Source organism: Pongo abelii, chromosome 23 (genome assembly GCF_028885655.2).
Source record: "Pongo abelii isolate AG06213 chromosome 23, NHGRI_mPonAbe1-v2.0_pri, whole genome shotgun sequence".
Lineage (NCBI taxonomy): Eukaryota > Metazoa > Chordata > Mammalia > Primates > Hominidae > Pongo > Pongo abelii.
The window spans coordinates 48,226,489-48,248,634 of record NC_085929.1 but is presented as its reverse complement, the minus strand read 5'-3'; the positions used below and the strand labels follow the sequence as shown (position 1 = coordinate 48,248,634).

Below are 22,146 nucleotides of genomic sequence, written 5' to 3'. Positions count from 1 at the left end.
CCCCTTCTGCCATGTGAGGACACAGTAAGAAGACAAGCCATCATGCTGGCACATGCCTATAACCCCAGCTACTCAGGAGTCTGAGGTTGGGGGATTGCTTGAGCCTAGGAGGTCAAGGCTGTGGGGGGCAGGGGAGAAGGAGGAAGAAAGGACGAGGAGAAGGAAGGAAGGAGGAGGAGGGAGGGGAGAAGGGGGAGAAGGAGGAGAAGGAGGGGAAGGAGGAGGAAAAGAGGAAGAAGAACAAGAGGAGAAGAAGAAAAGAAGGAGAAAGAAGGATGGATGGATGGATGGAAGGAAGGAAGGAAGGAGGGAAGGAATGAAGGAAGGAAGGAGGGACGGAAGGAAAGAAGACAGCCATTTATGAACCAGGAAGTGGGCCTTCACCAGACACTGAATCTTTCAGTACCTTGATTTTGGATTTCCCAGCCCCCAAAACTGGGAGAAATAAATTCCTATTGTTTATAAGTCACCCACTCTATGGCCCAAATAGACCCAAGTCTGAATCCAATGCCCATGGCCTTCCCACTATGTTTCCACTAAATCTTAAGGTTCTTAACCAGTATTATCAGCTAAACATGGCTTGTCCTTCCCTGAAAAGAAATAACTCATCTCCTCTTGACACCTTTAAATCTACTTCCAAACCCTCAGTCCTCTGTCAGGTAGCCACAGATTGCCTCTCACTTTGCTTACAAATATAATTTTAGGCTGAGTGTGGTAGCTCACACCTGTAATCCAAGCACTTTGGGACGCTGAGGCAGGCGGATCACTTGAGGTCAGGAGTTCGAGACCAGCCTGGCCAATATAGTGAAACCCCACCTCTACTAAAAATACAAAAAATTAGCCGGGCGCGGTGGTGTGTGCCTGTAATTCCAGCTACTAGGGAGGCTGAGGCAGAAGAATCACTTGAACCCGGGAGGTGAAGGTTGCAGTGAGCCGAGATCACGCCACTGCACTCCAGCCTGAATGACAGAGTGAGACTCTGTCTCAAAAAAAAAAAATTATTTTTAAAATTCAGTTTCTCTAAAAACAGAAAAAAACTAAGCCGGGCGCAGTGGCTCACCCCTGTAATCCAAGCACTTTGGGAGGCTGAGGTGGGTGGATCACTGGAGCTCAGGGGTTTGAGACCACCCTGGGCAACATGGTGAAACCCCGTCTCTCCTGAAAATACAAAAAAATTAGCTGAGTGTGGTGGCACACACCTGTAAGTCCCAGCTACTTGGGAGGCTGAGGCACAAGAACTGCTTGAACCTGGAAAGTGGAGGTTGCAGTGAGGAGAGATCTTGCCACTGCACTCCAGCGTGGGTGACAGAGTGAGACTGTCTCAAAAATAAAATAATAATAAAATAAAATACATAAAATATAAAATAAATAAATACAATAAAATAAACCAATCCCAATTTTCAGTGTCTCCATACTGTACCAAACATCAAGCTTCCTTGACTCCAGTGAGTACCATTCCAGATTTGGAAACTATTCCCCCGGATCTCACTGGGAGCTTCCAACACATCACAGATCCACCTCCCTCCCCGGCCCCTGCAGACTGCTGCTGCCTCCATCCTCCTCCAGATTTCTCACTTTCTTCTTCCCATGGAGGGCTGCCATGCTTGTGACAAACAACACTGAGCACATGCTGCACAGGGTGGGGATATGCACGCACACATCAAACACATCTACTCATGTTAAACACACACACAGCAAACCAAGCATGTTGTATGCCCACTCTGCAGTGAGAGAAAGGAGGTGAAGTTTAGCTTGATGCCACAATGGCATGACTTTCTTTTTCAGATAAAACTCTGATTCTCTCTCCTGGAGCAGACCTAACAAGGGTAGAGATGCCCATTCTCGACTGGCTTTCAGGTCAAAGTGTGCCCACAGTACCTGCAGACTGACCTCCTGATGGGGATGTCCCATGCTCCACTAGCAGACGCTGCAGGATCAGCAGGAAGTGGCCTCGGATAAGACCGCCCACTTGGATATCCTCATTCCTCCTCAGGAAGGTCCTCAGGCTAATCAGTACCTTGTGAGCTGTGTCTACTGGGCTGGAATAGATGAGGTCCTGAGCAGGAGAGAAGCCAGAGATCAGAGGGTACTGCAGTTGGGGAAAAGTGACAATGAGGAATAGAGGGGCAGGAAAAGGGCCCATAATTATGATGTCACAAAAACTGGGTAATCTGTCACTTACTCAGCACCTATTATGTATCAAAGGCTCTTCTAGGTGCACTGACACCTCAAAACTATCCCTTAGAATAGGTCCATCCTAGGCCGTGCATGGTGGCTCACGCATGTAATCCCAGCACTTTGGGAGGCCGAGGCAGGCGGATCACGAGGTCAGGAGATCGAGACCATCCTGGCTAACACGGTGAAACCCTGTCTTTACTAAAAATACAAAAAAATTAGCTGGGCGTGGTGGCAAACGCCTGTAGTACCAGCTACTCCGGAGGCTGAGACAAGAGAATGGCAGGAACCCGGGAGGTGGAGCTTGCAGTGAGCCAAGATCGCACTACTTCACTCTAGCCTGGGTGACAGAGCGAAACTCTGTCTCAAAAAAAAAAAAAAAGAATAGGTCCATCCTATTAAATCCATCCTAAACAGGAGAAAACAGGCTCAGAGAGATTACATGACTTACTAAAGGTAATATAAGCCAGTGGCACAGACAGAATTTGAATGCAAGTCTAACTCCAAGCCCAAAGCTCTATTTTCCAGGATGCCTCCCTCCTGCAAATGGAAGGATTAGGGTCAAGAGGTTGTTTTCAAGACAGGGAACCTGAGTGTGCCTTAAAGAAGAAAAGAAGGAGAGAGAGATGATGTCACTGGGCAGGCAGAGGATAAATTAGGACAGATTCAGTGCACAGGAAGGCAAGTGAGGACCAGGTCAGGCCCCTTCTCTACCAAGGCATCTGGTTATCTCTGCCCCAAGCTATAAATGCCTTAGGCTCGCAAGATGGGAAGATGCTTTTTATTTTGCTTTCAGAGTTATTTTAATGAGTATATGTTAAAGACAAAGCCAGTCAGAAGCTGCACCAGAGGCTACCCTACTGATAGCTCCTGGCACCTGCTAGCTCAAAGAAGCCAATTCCTTTGGACAGGCTAATGTGCTGGGCCAGTTAGGACTGAGGGTTATGAATCCAAGGTCACACAGACTCCCTCTCCAGGGAGGACAGCTACTGACACACAGAGAGATATGGCTACGATGCATCTGGCCAGACAAACCCAGGTGTGCATCGATCACTGGGCAGGAGGAGAGGGATGGGGTCACAGGGATGTCTAAGTTTGGCTCTCAGAAACCTCCGCAGTTGCTGGAAAAACAACTATATATCAATAACAACCACTCAGGGCCTAATAATGTCAGGTACTATGTTGTGTTTATTCAGTAGCTGTATATTTATTTATACATTATTTATACCTCTACAATAACTCTTCCATATAGGTGTCACCCCAATTTTTCAAATGAGAAAACTGGGGCAGGTTAATCAGTTTACATATCAAGAAAGTAATAAAGTTGTAAATTCGACTGCACTGTGAGTTAATGAAGGGAAGGGATGAGGTCTACTTCATCTTTGTCACCTTGTAGAGACTCAGAAAACATCTCTGAAAAGAAAAGGGTCACAGAATGGGAGGGCTAGAGAGAATCTAGATAATTTTTTCCAATACCTTTACTTAACAGAGTATGAGGCTGAAGCCCGATGGGAAGGGAGGGGCATGATTTGCCCAAGGTCATAGAGCCCAGAGTCAAACCAGTTTCCTGGTCTTGTGCCTTCACCAACACATCACTGCCCCACTGCCACAGAGGTGGTCCCTCAGAAGTCTGAGTTAATGAATGTTAAAGGTACAAAAGGAAGGGGCTACCCAGCTTTGTGTGGCTATGGTGAATGCTGGAGGAAGAGGAACGTGAGGACCCCACCATATGGATCAGTGGGAAGGCTCTGGGCAAAACTGTGACCCAATCTGTAGTCTCTGCTTTCCAGAACTCTCTGGGACTTGACAGACCAGCGTAACTTGGCCAAAGAGGAAACAGAGTTTCTGTGATGTCATTGTCCCTTCACATCTAAAAAACCTACATGAAAGACCACCCATTGATAAGAGTGGCAATTAACAGCTTTGTTTTCAGCTGTTAATTACCCATATAAAAAACAGAAATTAGTATCAACACAAAATTTTTAGACTCTTTTTCCTTCCTCTGGCTAGAAGCTGGGGAGAAATGGTAAGAATTATATATATGAACAGACAACAAAGTTGTTCCTTGCTGTTCTTTTTGTTTTGTTTTGTTTGATTTTTTTGAGACAAAATCTAGCTCTGTTGCCCAGGCTGGAGTGCAGTGGCTTGATCTTGGCTCACTGCAACCTCCGCCTCCTGGGTTCAAGCAATTCTTCTGTCTCAGCCTGCTGAGTGGCTGGGACTACAGGCGCGTGCCACCATGCCCGGCTAATTTTTTGCATTTTTAGTAGAGACAGGGTTTCACCATGTTAACCAGGCTGGTCTCGAACTCCTGACCTTGTGATCCACCTGCCTCAGCCTCCCAAAGTGCTGGGATTACAGGCGTGAGCCACCGCACCCGGCCTCCTTGCTGTTCTTTTTTACCATTGATGTCTCTAGGATCTAAGTTGGTGAAAAACTTCCTCACTTTGGGCTCTAGTCATAGCCATGACGCTTATTAACTATATGACCTTGGGCAATTCAATTAGCTTCTCTGAGATGAACTTTATCTGGTTCAGAGGCAGAGTCAATGATTAGTGAATGACAGCCCACTATGTGAAGCAAACCAAGAGTGTTCCTACGTACTATCTCATCTACCCTCATGTTTTCTCCATTTTCTGTGGGAGGAAACTGAAGTTCAGATTAGCCTCTATCTTCCTAGTCCTCTATGCAACAACTCATCTTGAAGGCAGCTCCTTTCTGTTAAGCTCTACGCCAAGTAAAGCACAAGACTCCTCTCTGCCCTGACCTCCAGAAAGGAGAGGTGATAAGGATGGTGCACATTCAAGGATAAGGACTGGGTCACCAGGATAAATGGTGGGGCATCCACTCCAGCTTCCCTGGGATGTAGACTCTAAGTATTTGGTCTCCTGAGATTCAATTTCTGTTTGGTTTGCTTCTTTTAATATTTACATCCTGTGAAGTTAGTGGCCTAGCACAGCCTTCAGTTAGTGAGGGACCTCTCCATTCTAGGAAGACCCAGGCTGAGAAAGGGAATTTGGGAGAGGAGATAATGAACTCCATTTTAGGCAGAAATGTCAAATAGATGGTTGACTTCATGGGTATGAGCTCAGGAGAGAGGTCAGGGGTAGTGCAGGGATTTCAGTCATCATCATACAGGCAGGAGGCAAACAAAGCCATGGGTGTGAATGAGATAACCCAGGAAGAATAAATAGACTGAGTAAAAAGAGAGCCTCAGACAGAACAACCGATAGATAGGGAGTCAAATCTGGGTTTTAATATTTTGATTCCCAACTCTTGTGACCATGGGCAAATCTCTCTAAGCCTATGTTTCATGTATTTAAAGAGAAAAAATGGCAGGCACAGTCGTTTATGCCTCTATTTGGGAGGCCATGGTGGGAGGATCGCTGGAGCCCAGGAATTTGAGAACAGCTTGGGCAACATGACAAAACACTGTCTCTACAAAAAATATAAAAATTAGCCAGACACAGTAGCACATGCTTGTAGTTCCAGCTACTTGGTCTTGAACTCCTGACCTCAGGTGATTCACTCGGCTCGGCCTTCCAAAGTACTGGGATTACAGGCATGAGCCGCCACGCCCAGCCAGTTCTAGTTACTTGGGAGGCTAAGGCAGAAGGATCACTTGAGCCCAGAAGATTGACGCTGCAGTGAACCATGATCCTGCCACTGCACTCCAGCCTGGGCAACAGAGCAAGAAAAAAAAAAAAGAAAAGAAAAAAATAAGATATAGTCATGCTGTATCTTTTCTATGTTTAGATATACAAATGCCACTGTGTTACATTTGTCTACAATATTCAGTACAGTAACATGCTGTACAGGTTTGTAGCCTAGGAGTAACAGGTCATCCCATATACCTAGGTGTGTAGTAGGCTAGACCATCTAGATGTCTCTAAGTATACTCCATGATGTTGGTATGACAAAATCACCTAACACTGTGTTTCTAAAAATGTATCCCCATCATTAAGCAATGCATGACTGTATTGTCACTACTATCCCTGGACAGACTTAGATTGGTCTAGACCCATAATTCAATGGGTCATAATTTATAAGTACCTACTATGTGTGAGGAACTGACCCCGAATATTTCATCTGGTGAAGAAAACCTAGTATCTTAGTTCTGTCCCCTGCTACTCTCCTTGGTATCTAATTTGTTGTTCAATGTGCTTTCTTGAGTGGAAGGAAAAAAAGTGGAGTTAAAGCCAGCCACTAGGCAGTTTACCTTATCTAATCTAATTAACCCATCTAATTCCTGATGGGAATTTCAGTAATGTACTTCACTAAAAAGTATTGACAGCCTGGGCAACATGGTGAAACCCCACCTCTTAAAAAAAAAAAAAAATTAGCCGGGTGTGGTGGCATGCGCCTGTAGTCCCAGCTACTCGGGAGGCTGAGGCAGGAGAATTGCGTGAAACCAGGAGGTGGAGGTTGCAGTGAGCCCCGATCATGCCACTGCACTGCACCCTGGGCAACAGTGTGAGACTCTGTCTCCAGAAAAAAAAGTACTGGGGCATCTGACAATTCTAGGTATGCCTGAGCAAGTAATGCACATATAATATTATCATGTAAGTCATGGCAAAAAAGAGGAAGAGTCCCTCTGCCATCAGAAATCTCCATCTACATGCCCCATGGGCTCCTTTAACATTAAACCTGTGTCAGCAGAATCTGCTTGAGAGATGACAGGGAGGTGAGAGGGGATGGTGACTAAGATCTGCATTTTATAGTGTCATCCCCTGGGGAGAAGAGAGGCACACATCTCTCAGCTGGTAGACTTCCATTAGACTTAGGAAAGAGTATGGATTTACAGAAACCAGGCACCTGCAAGTAGAAGAGACCGCCACCCCACCAACTCACATGCAGACAGTGGTAAGTTCGGAGGTGGGCTGAAGCAGATGTGGGTGCCTCCTGACCTCAGTAAATCGGCTCAGAGAGAGAAGGCCCACCATTTCTGAATGTAGAAATGAATGAGTGGTTGCCTACCAGCAAGATGAGCAGGACGCTGGGGATGCTTCTGAGCAACTGGAACAGGACTGCTAAGCTGGCAGGAAGGGTGGGCTGCCCAGCAGAGGTGACATCATCCAGTTCCTCATAGCTGCTCTCTTCCCAGAAGAACCAAAGTTCCAGGACACGGTGCCCATACCTACTCATGAGCTCTGGATACAACAGAAAGAACCTGAGCAGGAGCGGATGGTGGGTATAGACTAGCTGCAGGTCTGGGATGCCTTCTAGGAATTTTCTGATTGCACTGACCATAGTCTGGAGGCAAAACAAAGAAAGGAGGTAAATACACCTTGCAGAAGACCCAAGAGACCCCAACATGGCCAAGAGATGACTAGGAAAAATGTACTGTCATCTCAGTATTCCAGGACACCTTGGCTAGCTCATCCCAAGGCACTTTAGTGAGAAAATACCACTGTACTTACCTTATAACAGAATTTCTCAATTAGGGGTGATTTTGTTCCCATGGGACATTTGGTAAAGTCTGGAGACATTTTTTACTATCTTGATTGGGGGAATGCTATTGGGATCTAGTAGGGACAGAGTGGGGATGCTGCTAAATATCCTACAATGCCAGGAAAGCTTATCACAAAAGAATGATCTGGTGCAAAATATTAATAGTGCCAAGGTCAAGAAACCCAGTTTGATGATGGTACCACAGTGGGTTGTAATTGTCATTGTGCATGTCTACCTCCCACACTAGACTGAAAGCTGTGTGAGGGTAGGGACTGTGGTAGATTAATCTGTGCATTTAGCATAGGGCCTGGCACAGAAGGGGTGAAGGGGAGATATGTTGAATAATTTCTTTTTTTTTTTCTGAGGCAGAGTTTCGCTCTTGTTGCCCAGGCTGGAGTGCAATGGCATGATCTTGGCTCACTGCAACCTCTGCCTCCCGGGTTCAAGTGATTCTCCTGCCTCAGCCTCCTGAGTAGCTGGGATTACAGGCATGTGCCACCATGCCCGGCTAATTTTGTATTTTTAGTAGAGATGGGGTTCCCCCATGTTGGTCAGGCTGGTTTCAAACCCCTGACCTCAGGTGATCTGCCTGCCTTGGCCTCCTAAAGTGCTGGGATTACAGGTGTGAGCCACCGTGCCTGGCCTTGTTGAATAATTTCTTACTCCTCACAAACCTACCTCTTCCCATTGCATTCCCATAACAATGTTCAAATTTCTTAGTATGAGGCTGGGCGCAGGGGCTCACACCTGTAATACCAGCACTTTGGGAGGCCGAGGTGGGCGGAATCACCTGAGGTCGGGAGTTTGAGACCAGCCTGGCCAACATGGAGAAACCCCGTCTCTATTAAAAATACAAAATTAGCTGGGCATAATGGCACGTGCCTGTAATCCCAGCTACTTGGGAGGCTGAGGCAGGAGACTCACTTGAACCCGGGAGGCAGAGGTTGTGGTGAGCCAAGATCACACCATTGCACTCTAGCCTGAGTAACAAGAGTGAAACTCCATCTCAAAAAAAAAGAAAAAAAAATTCCTTAATATGCTATTATATAGGTTTTACAGTTTTGGCTCATTTAGGTCTTTCACTCATTGTGAGTTCATTTTTGTGTACGGTATGAGTTAAGAGTCCAACTTCATTCTTTTGCATGTGTATATCTTGTTCCTGGAAATTTTCTGAAAAGATAAATCTTCCCCCATTGAATTATCTTGGCATCCTCATCAAAAATTGACCATAAATATATGGGTTTATTTCTGGACTCTCAATTCTATTTCACTGATCTATATGTCTACCCCTATGTCAGTACCACACTATCCTGATTACTATAGTTTTTTGGTAAGTTCCAAAATAAAAAAGGTATGAGTCTTCCAACTTCGTTCTTTTTTTTCAAGATTGTTTTGACTATTTTCCATTTCCATATGAATTTTAGGTTCAGCTTGTTCATTTTTGCAAAAAAGTACAGCTGGGATTTTGATAAAGATTGCATTGAATCTACCGATCAATTTGGAGAGCACTGCCATCTTAAACTATTAAGTCTTCCAATTCATGAATGCAGTCTGTTAATTTAGATTTTTAATTAAGGAAAAAAACTAGAGAAAAACAGTAACGTTTTGAAATTTTCACTATATAAATTGATATGACTCGGATTTGTGTCCCCGCCCAAATCTCATGTCCAAATTATAATCCTCAGTGTTGGAGAAGGAGCCTGGTGGGAGGTGACTGGATCATGGGGGTGGACCTCCCCGTTGCTGTTCTTGTGATACTGAGTGAATTCGCATGAGATCTTGTTGTTTTAAAGTTTGTAGCACCTCCTTTTTCACTCTTTTCCTCCTTCTCCAGCCATATAAGATGTGCCAGCTTCCCCTTTGCTTTCCGCCATGACTGTAAGTTTCCTGAGACCTCCTCCGCCATGCTTCCTGTACAGCCTGTGAAACTGTGAGTCACTTAAATCTCTTTTCTTTATAAATTACTCAGTCTCTGATAGTTCTTTATAAAAATACGAGAACTGACTAATACAAAGTCCTTATACTTTGTTAAGTTATATTCCCAAGTATTTAATTTCTTGATGCTATTGTAAATGGAATTTTTCCCTTAATTTCATTTTCTTTTTTTTTTTTGGAGACAGAGTCTCGCTATGTCACCCAGGCTGGAATGCAGTGGCGCAATCTCAGCTCACAGCTCACCGCAACCTCCGCCTCCCGGGTTCAAGCAATTCCCCTGCCTCAGCCTCCGGAGTAGCTGGGACTACAGACGCGTGCCGCCACGCCCAGCTAATTTTTTGTATTTTCATAGAGACGGTTTCACCACGTTGCCCAGGCTGCTCTCAATCTCCTGAGCTCAGTCAATCCGCCCGCCTCGGCCTCCCAAAGTGCTAGGATTACAGGCGTGAGCAACTACGCCCGGCCTAATTTCATTTTCAAGCATGTTAATAAAGACTTAAGTCCACCTTTTCAGCTCCTCTCTATTCTACCTCCCATATGATTTAGCTAAGGCACGTTAAGCTAGGCTTCCTTCCTTGAATGGATAGATTGGGCATCTTCCCACTTCTGTACATTAAATCATACTCTGCTCTCAGCTTCAAGGTTCTCCCTTCACCTCCTCCATCTCCTCCACAAAGCCTCTCCTGATGCTATATAATGCTTTGCTGGTTCTTGACCAGTCCTCCAGCTCCAGGAGATAACTCATTACTGTAGCTGTCTGACCCATAGGAGATCTTTTAGTCTCTCCTCACAATCTTGTGTTCTCTGAGGGCAAGGAACTTGTTTGATTCATTTCAGACCTGACAGGGCCCCACATGGTACCTAGCTCATGTCAAGTGGTCAATCCACATTGGTTGAGTTGCTGAAATGTTGAGAAGCAAATAAAAAATCATCAGCACAGAGTTGTGTTCAACAGCTTAGGAAATGCTGATCAAACTGCAATGAAGTTGCTGAAAAGGAAGAGTTTCCAGGCGTTAAGTATGGCCTGACACTCTGAAATATCCATCCCCACAGAGATACCCACACTCCGGCTATTCGGGATCCTCAGACATATACCTCAACACACATCAGTGTGTATCTCCTCCGCTGCTTCCACAAAGGCTCAAAGACCATCAGAATCAGAAAGGATCTCAGAGATAACTCTGCCCAAGGCCCAGAAAGGGAAGGAGATCTCACCAGGAAGGCCCAAAACATTAGCAACAGAACGAGAATGTGGACCCAGGAGTCCTGCCTTTCTGCACAATGCATGTATACAAGGTTACCCTGCTTCTACATAAAGGGCATTCACAGGTAAATGGCACCAAGGAAGCCTTCTCATAAAGATACCACATAAAGAAGGTGACATCAGAGACAGAAGCAAAGGAAAGGCCTGGGAGCTAGCAGGCAAATTTTATGGGGAAGACGTCCATCAGCCTCCTGAAGGTGTCCGTTGCAGCACCACTTCGTCTAGGCAGTCCCATTGTTCACCAAGGACCTCAGTGACCATGGAGGGTGCTCCTCTACCCACACCTCTTTAGCCCTACCAGCTGCCCAGAACAAAGAGCTTCCCTGCCTCCAGTAGCTTGATGGTCTCTGTTCTGCCTTCTAAACTCTTTCACCTCCCTCCTAACCTTTCTTTTCACTCTAATCAGAACAACTTCCTGATAAACTAGGGCAACGTGAATCTACACGAGTAATTCTCAAAAATAATACTGGAGACAGGAGCAGCGGCTCACACCTGTAATCCTAGCACTTTGGGAGGCTAAGGCAGGGGGATTGCCTGAGCCCAGGAGTTTGAGACCAGCCCGTCTCTACAGGAAATAAAAAAAATTAGCCAGGCATATGCGGTGGTGCATGCCCGTGGTACCAGCTACTCAGGAAGCTGAGGTGGGAGTATTGGTTGAGCTCAGGAGGTCAAGGCTGCAGGGAGTTGTGATCACACCACTGCACTCCAGTCTGGGTGACACAGCAAGACCCTGTCTTGAAAAATAATAATAATATTGAGTAAAATGAATAATAAAAAGAAAGAAAACATCCAAACAGTAGAATTCCAACTAAAAAATATAGAAGAGACTGTAAGCCAGGCACGGTGGCTCACACCTGTAATCCCAGCACTTTGGGAGGCTGAGGTGGGTGGATCACAAGGTCAGGAGTTCAAGACCAGCCTGGCCAACATGGTGAAACCCTGTCTGTACTAAAAACACAAAAATTAGCCAGGCATGGTGGCACGCACCTGTAATCCCAGCTACTTGGGGGACTGAGGCAGGATAATTGCTTGAATCCGAGGCAGAGGTTGCAGTGAGCCGAGATTGCGCCACTGCACTCCAGCTTGGGCGACAGAGCAAAACTCTGTCTCAAAAAACAAAAAATGTATAGCCGGCATGGTGGCTCATGCCTGTAATCCCAGTACTTTGGGAGGCTGAGGCGGGCAGATCACGAGGTCAGGAGATCGAGACCATCCTGGCTAATACAGTGAAACCCCGTCTCTACTAAGAAATACAAAAAATTAGCCAGGCGTGGTGGCGGGCGCCTGTAATCCCAGCTACTCAGGAGGCTGAGGCAGGAGAATGGTGTGAACCTGGGAGGCGGAGGTTGCAGTGAGCCGAGATCATGCCACTGCACTCTCTAGCCTGGCGACAGAGCAAGACACCATCTAAAAAAAACAAAAAGAACGTTTTGGTATAGTGAAATTTGACTATTGATGACTAAGGATTACATAATATTATATAATATTATATACAATGTTAAATTTCTTGATTTTGATCACTGTACCCTGATTATGTAACAGAGAAAGTCCTAATTCTTAGGAAATACAAATTGAAATATTTATGAAATATTCATTTCATAAATTATTTTCAAGTGGTTCAGAAAAAAAGAATATGGGGGTGGGGATGGGTAGAGAGAGAATGCAAATGAGATAAAATAAAAATTGGTGAATCTGGCTAATCGGTGTCTTTGAACTATTCTTGTAATTTTTTTGTAAGATGAAATAATATCAAAATAAAATTGAGTAGAAAAATCAAGCTGTGATTGTATGTTGCCCTTTATATATTTATGTTAAATTTTATCTTATTTTTTGAGACAAGGTCTTACTCTGTCACCCAGGCTGGAGTGCGGTGGCACGAACATGGCTCACTGCAGCCTCGAGCTCTTGGGCTCAAATAATCCTCCCACCTCAGCCTTCCCAGTAGCTGGGACCACAGGTGCGCACCACCATGCCTGGCCAATTTTTAAAAATTTTCTGGCTGGGCACAGTGGCTCATGCCTGTAATCCCAGCACTTTGAAACGCTGAGGCGGGTGGATCACCTGAGGTCAGGAGTTCAAGACCAGCCTGACCAACATGTTGAAAACCCATCTCTACTAAAAATACAATAATTAGCTGAGTGTGGTGGCACATGCCTATAATCCCACTGTAATGCCAGCTACTTGGGAGGCTGAGGCAGGACAACTGCTTGAACCCGGGAAGCGGAGGTTACCATGAGCCAAGATGGCGCCATTGCACTCCAGCCTGGGAAACAAGAGCAAGACTCTTGGTTGTTCAATTATTAGAACTTTTCATTTTGAAGCAAAGGCTTCTCAGGTCATGAAAATTATTAGTATTCTGAAAAAATCATGACTGAAGTTCAAGTAATTTTCTCTAGGTCACACAGTTAACTGATGGGGGAGTCGGACTCCAGCTCAGACTTGACTGACTCCTAAGGTTCATTCCTTAGTACCACCTCTGGTTGGTACAGGAGCAAAGAGCTCTGAGGTATTGGTATCTCCTTCGGGTAACAGTTTATCAAAGAAAGTGGATTGCTGGGACTCAGATCATTGTTAATTAGGCCATTGGATCACTTTCGTGGTGGTTGTGTGTGGACAAGTTTTCTCTCTTCAGCTTCTTTATAAACTCCTGGGATCAAGGACCACGTCTGATTCATCACTGAAGCTCTCACCTATTTCAAAGAATATTGCTTCTGTTCCTTAGTGTGGACCCTTCAGTCTAAAGCTAAAGATACTCTTCCTTCATTGACTATTAATTTTGACTCTTTTTGATTACTGTTGAGGCAAATGTGATGAGAGTAGACCTGGTTTAATTTGAATGGAAACAGAAAGGCATAGTGGAAGTGAATGGGTTTTCAAGTAAGACACACCTGGGCACACAATGTCCTGTTGTCTCTCTCTTTGTGCTAGTAGCAGCCACTGGTGATCATTGCCTAGATCCACTAATTAATTAGGGATTACAAAACAATAATATTCTAGTTCTGTCATTCTCTCTTTGTTTATTAATACTTGTATAAAAGGAAACTTCCGGCTGGGCACGGTGGCTCACGCCTGTAATCCCAGCACTTTGGGAGGCCGAGGAGGGCAGATCACAAGGTCAGGAGATTGAGACCATCCTGGCTAACAGGATGAAACCCTGTCTCTACTAAAAATACAAAAAATTAGCCAGACGTGGTGGCGGGCGCCTGTAGTCCCAGCTATTCGGGAGGCTGAGGCAGGAGAACGGCGTGAACCCAGGAGGTGGAGGTTGTGGTGAGCAGAGATCCTGCCACTGCACTCCAGCCTGGGCGACACAGCGAGACTCCGTCTCAAAAAAAAAAAAAAAAAAAAAGGAAACTTCCCCTTATTAACTATTCAGTTACTCTGAAGGGTTAGATTAGATTACATAGGAAACGTAGGTTAAGTGCTTGATTCTTTTCCTTTAGTTACCAGTTTTCAAAAACATGACTTTGTTGCATAGCATCCTCCAAAGGTGACCAAAGAGTTTTTTGGTTTTTTTTTTTTAATTTTTAATATTTTGTAGAGACAAGGTCTTACTATGTTGCCCAGGCTGGTCTTGAACTCCTGGCTGAGGCAGCAGAATCGCTTGAACCCAGAAGGCGGAGGTTGCAGTGAGCCGAAATCGCATCATTGCACTCCTGACCTCAGGTGATCCACCCACCTCAGCCTCCCAAAGTGCTGGGATTATAGACGTGAGCCACCGTGCCCAGCCTCAGTCCTGATTTTCTTATCTGTAGAATGCAAATAATAATCTCTTCCTCCCAGGAAGGCTAAGATAATTAGGTAAATTACATAGGCTCTGTATGAGTCTGCATCCTACTCCTCTCCACTCTCCTAACACCTCCACTTTGTCTCTCTCTACCACCCACTTGTCTATATACTATCATCATCATGGTCTCCCAGGGAACACTAATGTAAAGAGGTACAGGAGGAGAAGGAGCCCAGGCATTGTGGTCCATACCTCACGTAGTGTATTGTCTTTGTCCTGGCAGATTGCAAGCAGATAGATGGAGGCTTTGAAGACCACCAGTGGGGGGCGCTCGCCCTGGTACTGCAGAGACAGGAGGAAGCTTTGCACAGCCTCAAATAACTCTGCCTCTGAGACAAACCTGTCAACCAAGAAAAGCCTGAGTGAGAAAGGCAGAGTTGGCAGGCCACTGGGCTCTTCTATCCTGCCTGGCCACATCCTTCCTCAGCCCACTGTCCTGCCCCAGCATGCCCACAGTCTAATGACATCTTACACAAACAGTGTGCTATACATACTTACAAAGCATTGCCATATATATACATCACATTGTTCTATGCCTTGTGCAAGGCTCAGTTAGAGGCCAAATATTCCTCATTCACACTTGGGAGGTGAGCTATCTGCCAGCTGGACCAGCACTGTTAAAGAGAAGGGTGCTACTGCTGGGGTTCAGAAGGCCTTGCTTTGGCAGCTGCTCCACCTCTCTCTTCTTGTATTTATCATTAAACAGTGGTGTATTTAACACATATAACACCAAAAGCATAAATGACAAAAGAAAAAATAGATAAATTAGAGGTCATCAAAATTAAAAACATTTGTGCTTAAAAGACACCACTAAGAAAGTGAAAAGAGCCAGGTGTGATGGCTCATGCCTACAGTCCCAGCACTCTGGGAGGCTGAGGTGGGGGAATTACTTGAGGCCAGGAGTTCGAGACCAGCCTAGGCAACATAGTCAGACCTAATCTCTACAAAAAAAAAAAAATTAAATTAGCTGGTTGTGGAGACGCATGCCTATAGTCCCAGCTATGTGGGAGGATCGCTGGAGCCCAGGAGGTTGAGGCTGCAGCGAGCCATGATTGTGCTACTGTAATTCAGCCTGGGTGAGAGAGCAAGATACAAAAGCAAAGGAGAGGAACGGGGAAGGGGAAGGTAAGGAAAAAGGGATGGTAGAGTAGGGGAGGGGAGGGAAGAGGAAGGGAGGTGAAGGGAGGGGAGGGGAGGGGACGGAAAAGGGTAAAGGACAGGATAGGACAGGACAGGAATGGAAAGGAAGAAAGAAAGAAAAGAAAGCAAAAAGACAGCAAACAGGAGGCCAGGTGCGGTGACTCATGCCTGTAATGGTAGCATTTGGGGAGGCCAAGGTGAGAGGATCGAGAATATACCCAAAAAGAATTAAAAACACTACTCAAACAAATACATGTACACACATGTTTACAACAGCACTATTCGCAACAGCCAAAAGGTGGAAAGAGCCCAAATGTCCATCAATAGGTGAATAAAAGCAAATTATGGTGTATACATACAAAGGTATATTACTCAGCCATAAAAGGAATGAAGTACTGATACACGGTACAAACATGATGCTCACTGGATGGACTTCTAAAATGTTATGCTAAGTGGAAGAAGCCAGACACAAAAAGTCACACACTGTATGATTCCATCTATATGAAATATTCACAATAGGTAAATCCAAAGAGACAGAACAGATTGTTGGTTGCCAGGAGCTGGGCAGGGAGGAGGAATGGAAGTGACAGCTTTGCAGTGATGGAAATGTTCTAGAACTAGATGTAGGTGGTGGTTGCGCATTTTAAAGGTACTATTAAATACCACTGAATTGTTCACTTTAAAATGGTCAAGCTTATGTTGTGTAAATTTTACCTTAATAACTTTTTTTTTTCTTTTAAGACTGAGTTGACTGGGCACAGTGGCTCACGACTGTAATCCCAGCACTTTGGGAGGCCGAGGCGGGCAGATCACGAGGTCAGGAGATCCAGACCATCCTGGCTAACACAGTGAAACCCCGTCTATACTAAAAATACAAAAAATTAGCCGGGCGTGGTAGCGGGCACCTGTAGTCCCAGCTACTCAGGAGGCTGAGGCAGGAGAATGGCGTGAACCCGGGAGGCGGAGCTTGCAGTGAGCCAAGATCGGGCCACTGCATTTCAGCCTGGGCGACAGAGTGAGTCTCCATCTCAAAAAAAAAAAAAAAAAAAAGACTGAGTCTCACTCTGTCGCCCAGGCTGGAGTGCAATGGCACAATATCAGCTCATTGCAACCTGGGCCTTCCAGGTTCAAGTGATTCTCCTGCCTCAGCCTCCCCAGTAGCTGGGATTACAGGCGCTCGCCACCACGCTCAGCTAATTTTGTATTTTTAGTAGAGACAGGGTTTCACCATGTTGGTCATGTTGGTCTTGAACTCCTGAACTCAGGTGATCCACCTACCTCGGCCTCCCAAAGTGCTGGGATTACAGGTGTAAGCCACTGCACCCGTGAGGGAAGAGAGAGACCCTCTCATATTGTTTTATATTGTTTTCTACTCAGTACCTGTTTTAAGAAAAAAACAAAGAAGTGAAATCAAAGACAGGCAGCCCGGCGCCAGGCCCAGAACCAGGCCTGGGCCTGCCTGGCTTAAACCTAGCGGTTAAAAAACAACTCATGACTTAGAACCGGATGTTACACATAGATTTCAGGCACTGTATGGAAGAATACTGTGAAACTCCCTGCTCTGTTCTGTTTCACTCTGACCGCCAGTGCATGCAGCCCCTGCCACGTACCCCTTGCTTGCTCAAATCAATCATGACCCTTTCATGTGAAACCTTTAGTGTTGTGAGCCCTTAAAAGGGACAGAAATTGTGCACTTGGAGAGCTCGGATTTTAAGGCAGTAGCTTGCCAATGCTCCCAGCTGAATAAAGCCCTTCCTTTTACAATTCAGTGTCTGAGAGGTTTTGTCTACGGCTCGTCCTGTTACACCCGGCCAATAAATTATCATTATAAATTTATTTATTTATTTATTTTTTGAGACAGAGTAACACTCCGTCACCCAGGCTAGAGCGCAGTGGCACCATCTCGGCTCACTGCAACCTCCGCCTCCCGGATTCAAGCAATTCTCCTGTCTCAGCCTCCCAAGTAGCTGTGACTACAGGCGCCTGCCACCACACCCCGCTGATTTTTGTATTTTTATTTTTATTTTTATTTATTTATTTATTTATTTATTTTGAGACAGAGTCTCGCTCTGTTGCCCAGGCTGGAGTGCAGTGGCACGATCTGGGCTCACTGCAAGCTCTGCCTCCTGGGTTCACGCCATTCTCCTGCCTCAGCCTCCGGAGTAGCTGGGACTACAGGCACCCGCCACCACGCCCGGCTAATTTTTTTGTATTTTTAGTACAGACGGGGTTTCACTGTGTTAGCCATGATGGTCTCGATCTCTTGACCTCGTGATCTGCCCATCTCAGCCTCCCAAAGAGCTGGGATTACAGGAGTGAGCCACCGCGCCCGGCCTGATTTTTGTATTTTTAGTAGAGACAGGGTTTCATCTTGTTGGTCAGGCTGGTCTCAAACTCTTGACCTCAGATGATCCACCAGCCTCGGCCTCCCAAAGTGCTGGGATTACAGGTATAAGCCACTGCACCCAGCCCAATAAATTATTTCTTACAGCTTAAGAAAGAACAGTCCTTTTATTTTTATTTTTATATCCTTTTTGAGATGGAGTCTCACTCACTCTGTCACCCAGGCTGGAGTGCAGTGGCACTCTTGGCTCACTGCAACCTCCGTCTCCTGGGTTCAAGCAATTCTCCTGTCTCAGCCTCCAGAGTAGCTGGGATTACAGGTGTGCACCACCACACCCGGCTAATTTTTGCATGTTTTGTGGAGACAGGGTTTCGCCATGTTGGCCAGGCGGGTTTCGAACTCCTGACCTCAAGTGATCGGCCCACCTTGGCCTCCCAAAGCATTGGGATTACAGGCGTGAGCCACCGTGCCCAGCCATGATTTTAAAAATGTAATAAATTGAATAGTAATGATTAAAACCAAAGTAAACTACTGAAGTTTTTTTCTGTGGACAAACAACACCCTCAAGGATAGCAAGGAATACTCACTGGCTTTCTAGGCCTCTGTCTCTCAGCACAGTGTCTACCCACCTGTTCTAACCCACTTCTAAGATATGAGCCTCTCAGGGACACAACCCATTTCTTACTTATCCCCGTGTCCCCAGTGCCCAGCATCAGGCTTGGAGAGATGCCCTTATTTATTGAACTGAACTGCTGATGAAGGTCCCAAGACCCACCACCAGCCACCCACCTCTGTGCACTGACCTGTCCTCATGGATGTAGGACAAGTAGAAGAGGAGCAGGATGCAGTACTGTCTCTGGCGAGCAGCTCCCTCCATGTACTGGTGATCAGACAGGAAGGCAAGGCTTTCAGGGCTCCTGCTGCTTATCTGGGGCAGCCCATGCTGCAGGAGCTCAGAAACTGCAGAGAGTTCTAGGGAGGGAATAAGTAGAGGAAAGCCACACAGAGAACATAGGAGAACAGGTAATCAGCACATTAGAGTACCGCATGTACATGCAGAGTACTGCACAGGGCAGCAAGAGTAAATGCAGTATAGTGGGAAATAAGGAAATCAGAGGCTCCTCTTCCTTTGAGCAAGGTTCAGCCTACCGGGAAAAACTAAACTTCACAAGCGGAAGGACATGGATTTGTCTCAACAATTAATGTTCATTCTTTCATTTTTTTTGTTTTTCTTTTGACAGAGTCTCGCTCTGTTGCCCATGCTGGAGTGCAATGGCGCGATCTCGGCTCACTGCAACCTCCCCGTCCTAGGTTCAAGCAATTCTTCTGCCTCAGCCTCCCAAGTAGCTGCGATTACAGGCACCCGCCACCACGCCCAGCTAATTTTTTGTATTTTTAGTAGAGGCAGGGTTTTGCCATGTTGGCCAGGCTGGTCTCAAACTCCTGACCTCAGATGATCCACCCACCTCAGCCTCCCAAAAACATTCATTCTTTCATTCATTTGACATATGTTCATTGAGTGGCTACTACTCTTAGGACAGGCTGTGAGACCCAGGCCCTACCTCCAGGAACTGGCAGCTGATGGGAAGAGACACATAATGAGACAGGCAATTGCAGGACATGTGATCAGTGCTATATTGAGGAGGGAGTGACTCAGGCCGCCTTGGCATGGGGAAGGCAAGGTCAAAGAGGAAGAAACTGTGGGTTGGGCACAGTGGCTCACGCCTGTAATCCCAGCACTTTGGGAGGCTGAGAAGGGTATATCACCTGAGGTCAGGAGTTCAAGACCAGCTTGGCCAACACAGTGAAACCCCATCCCTACAAAAATACAAAAATTAGCCGGCTATGATGGCGGGTGCCTGTAATCCCAGCTACTTGGGAGGCTGAGGTGGGAGAATCGCTTGAACCTGGGAGGCAGAGGTTGCAGTGAGCTGAGATGGCACCATTGCACTCCAGCCTGAGTGACAAACACGAAACTCCATCTCAGAAAAAAGAAAGCAAGCTTTGGGAGGCCGAGGCTGGCGGATCATGAGGTCAAGAGATCAAGACCATCCTGGCTAACACGGTGAAACCCCGTCTCTACTAAAAATACAAAAAATTAGCCAGGCGAGGTGGCGGGCCCCTGTAGTCCCAGCTACTCGGGAGGCTGAGGCAGGAGAATGGCGTGAACCCAGAGGGCGGAGCCTGCAGTGAGCCGAGATCATGTCATTGCACTCCAGCATGGGCGACAGAGCGAGACTCCATCTCAAAAAAAGAAAGAAAGAAAGAAACAAACAAACTGTGGAGGGTGAGGAGAAAAGAGGCAGCGACAGGAGAAAAGAGAAAAGGAAGCAAGGTGTTCAGAGGCCTGAAGGCATGAGAAGACATGCCATGTTTCCATCCAGTGTGACTGGACAGTCAGTGAATAAATGTGGGGTATCAGAAGCTGGGGAACTATGTGATGTAATCTGCAGCCGGACTGTGAAAGACCTTTAAGCAAATGCCACTTAAAGAACTGGGACTTCATCCTGAGGGCAGAGACTTCTAGATTTCTTATGAAAACGGTTTAATAAAAGAAGGAATATTTTAATACCGAAAGAATAGGAAAGAAGGATAGGTGTGGTGGCTCAAGCCGGTAATGCCATCACTTTGGGAGACCAAGGCAGGTGGATCACCTGAGGTCAGGAGTTCGAGACCAGCCTGGCCAACATGGCAAAACCCTGTCTCTACTAAAAATACAAAAAAACCACCTGGGCATGGTGACATGTGCTTGTAGTCCCAGCTACTCGTGAGGCTGAGACACAAGAATCACTTGAATCTGGGAGGTGGAGGTTGCAGTGAGCTGACGTCGCTCAACTCCAGCCTGGGCAACAGAGTGAGACTCTGTCTCAAAAAACAAACAAACAAACAAAAAACATGAATAAAGTCAACTTTATCCTTATGTTCCACATTTCACCATGGACCAGAGAAAACTTTATCACTATCTGACACTACTCCACAGACTGATGTGTGGAGACCACAGCTGAAGGCCAGGGGAGTTAAGATGTTAAGACTTTGTTTTCAGATAATCCTTCCAGCAGTGAGTGGATGAGAGATTGAAAGACAGGACCTCAGCTGAAGGTCAACCGAAAGAATCCATCCTGCCAGGGCCAAGTCCTGGGCAAGCAGAGGGTGAGGATAGTGCATGTCCCACAGCAATTTGGTAGCAGAGCCAGGTCAGTTCTCCTAATTCCAAGTTCAGTGCTTGTCCACCAAAGCATGCTCTAATCAATATAATAATAATGAAACAAATATCCTTCAGCCACACACATCCACCTGCCTTTCTCCTGATATATAAAATAAAGAAGCAGTCTGCATGTATCAGAGATCTGCTGCATTTCCTGGCACACTGAGATTTAAGAAGCCCCAGTGTTTAAGGCAGGAGATGTGTGGGGCTCCCCTTGGTCTGACAAGCAAGGGAACTGCCAGAAGCAGTGGAGCAGGCACTCATGAGCAAGAAAGGTGATGGTGATGTGACTGCCAATAGTCTTAGGCTACATGGCAGAAATCATGCTATTCTCTCTGCAGGCCAGACCATGCCTTAACAGGGAGATTGCAGAAAGGAGTAGCCAGCATAGTGAGAGAACCAGTAGCCAAGCTATGTTGGAAGCAATGAAAATGCTCACCTGGGCTTCGCTCCCTCTCAGCATGATGTCTGGGAAAGATAAAAGAGAACAGCAGGTGCAGAGAGTGGGAGAGAGGACACAGAGTCTTCACAAATATAATAAGGGAGAAAAGAGCCAGAACTAGGTCTTACCCACAGAGGTATATTTGTTGAATGAATGATGAAACAATGATTAAACTGTTTTCTATTATATCAGGAGACAGGTCTAAGATAGAGGAACCCCTCAGGGCAAATAACATACTGTTATAATCGCTCTATCCACAGCAGTACCTAGGCCTCCCCTGGCAGGTAGCAGAAGCTCAATGAATGTTCAACAAGAGGAAAAATTTCCAGCTCTCAGCCCTGCAGCTGCTGTTCCTCCTGCCTAGATTCTACATGGCTTTCCTTTACTTGACTCAGACCTCTGC

General features: G+C 46.0%; 1 protein-coding gene across 1 annotated transcript in view; it reads right to left on the bottom strand.

Moving 5' to 3' along the window:
- MEI1 (meiotic double-stranded break formation protein 1) overlaps positions 1-22,146 on the bottom strand; it is a 97,904-nt gene that overhangs the window by 20,897 nt on the left and 54,861 nt on the right. The window contains exons 18-21 of the mRNA XM_024239875.3: positions 18,900-19,068; positions 14,805-14,952; positions 7,153-7,428; positions 1,891-2,056 (exon numbers count right to left, since the gene is read on the bottom strand). Coding sequence (XP_024095643.3) covers positions 1,891-2,056; positions 7,153-7,428; positions 14,805-14,952; positions 18,900-19,068 — 759 coding nt within the window. The remainder of the gene's footprint in view (positions 1-1,890; positions 2,057-7,152; positions 7,429-14,804; positions 14,953-18,899; positions 19,069-22,146) is intronic.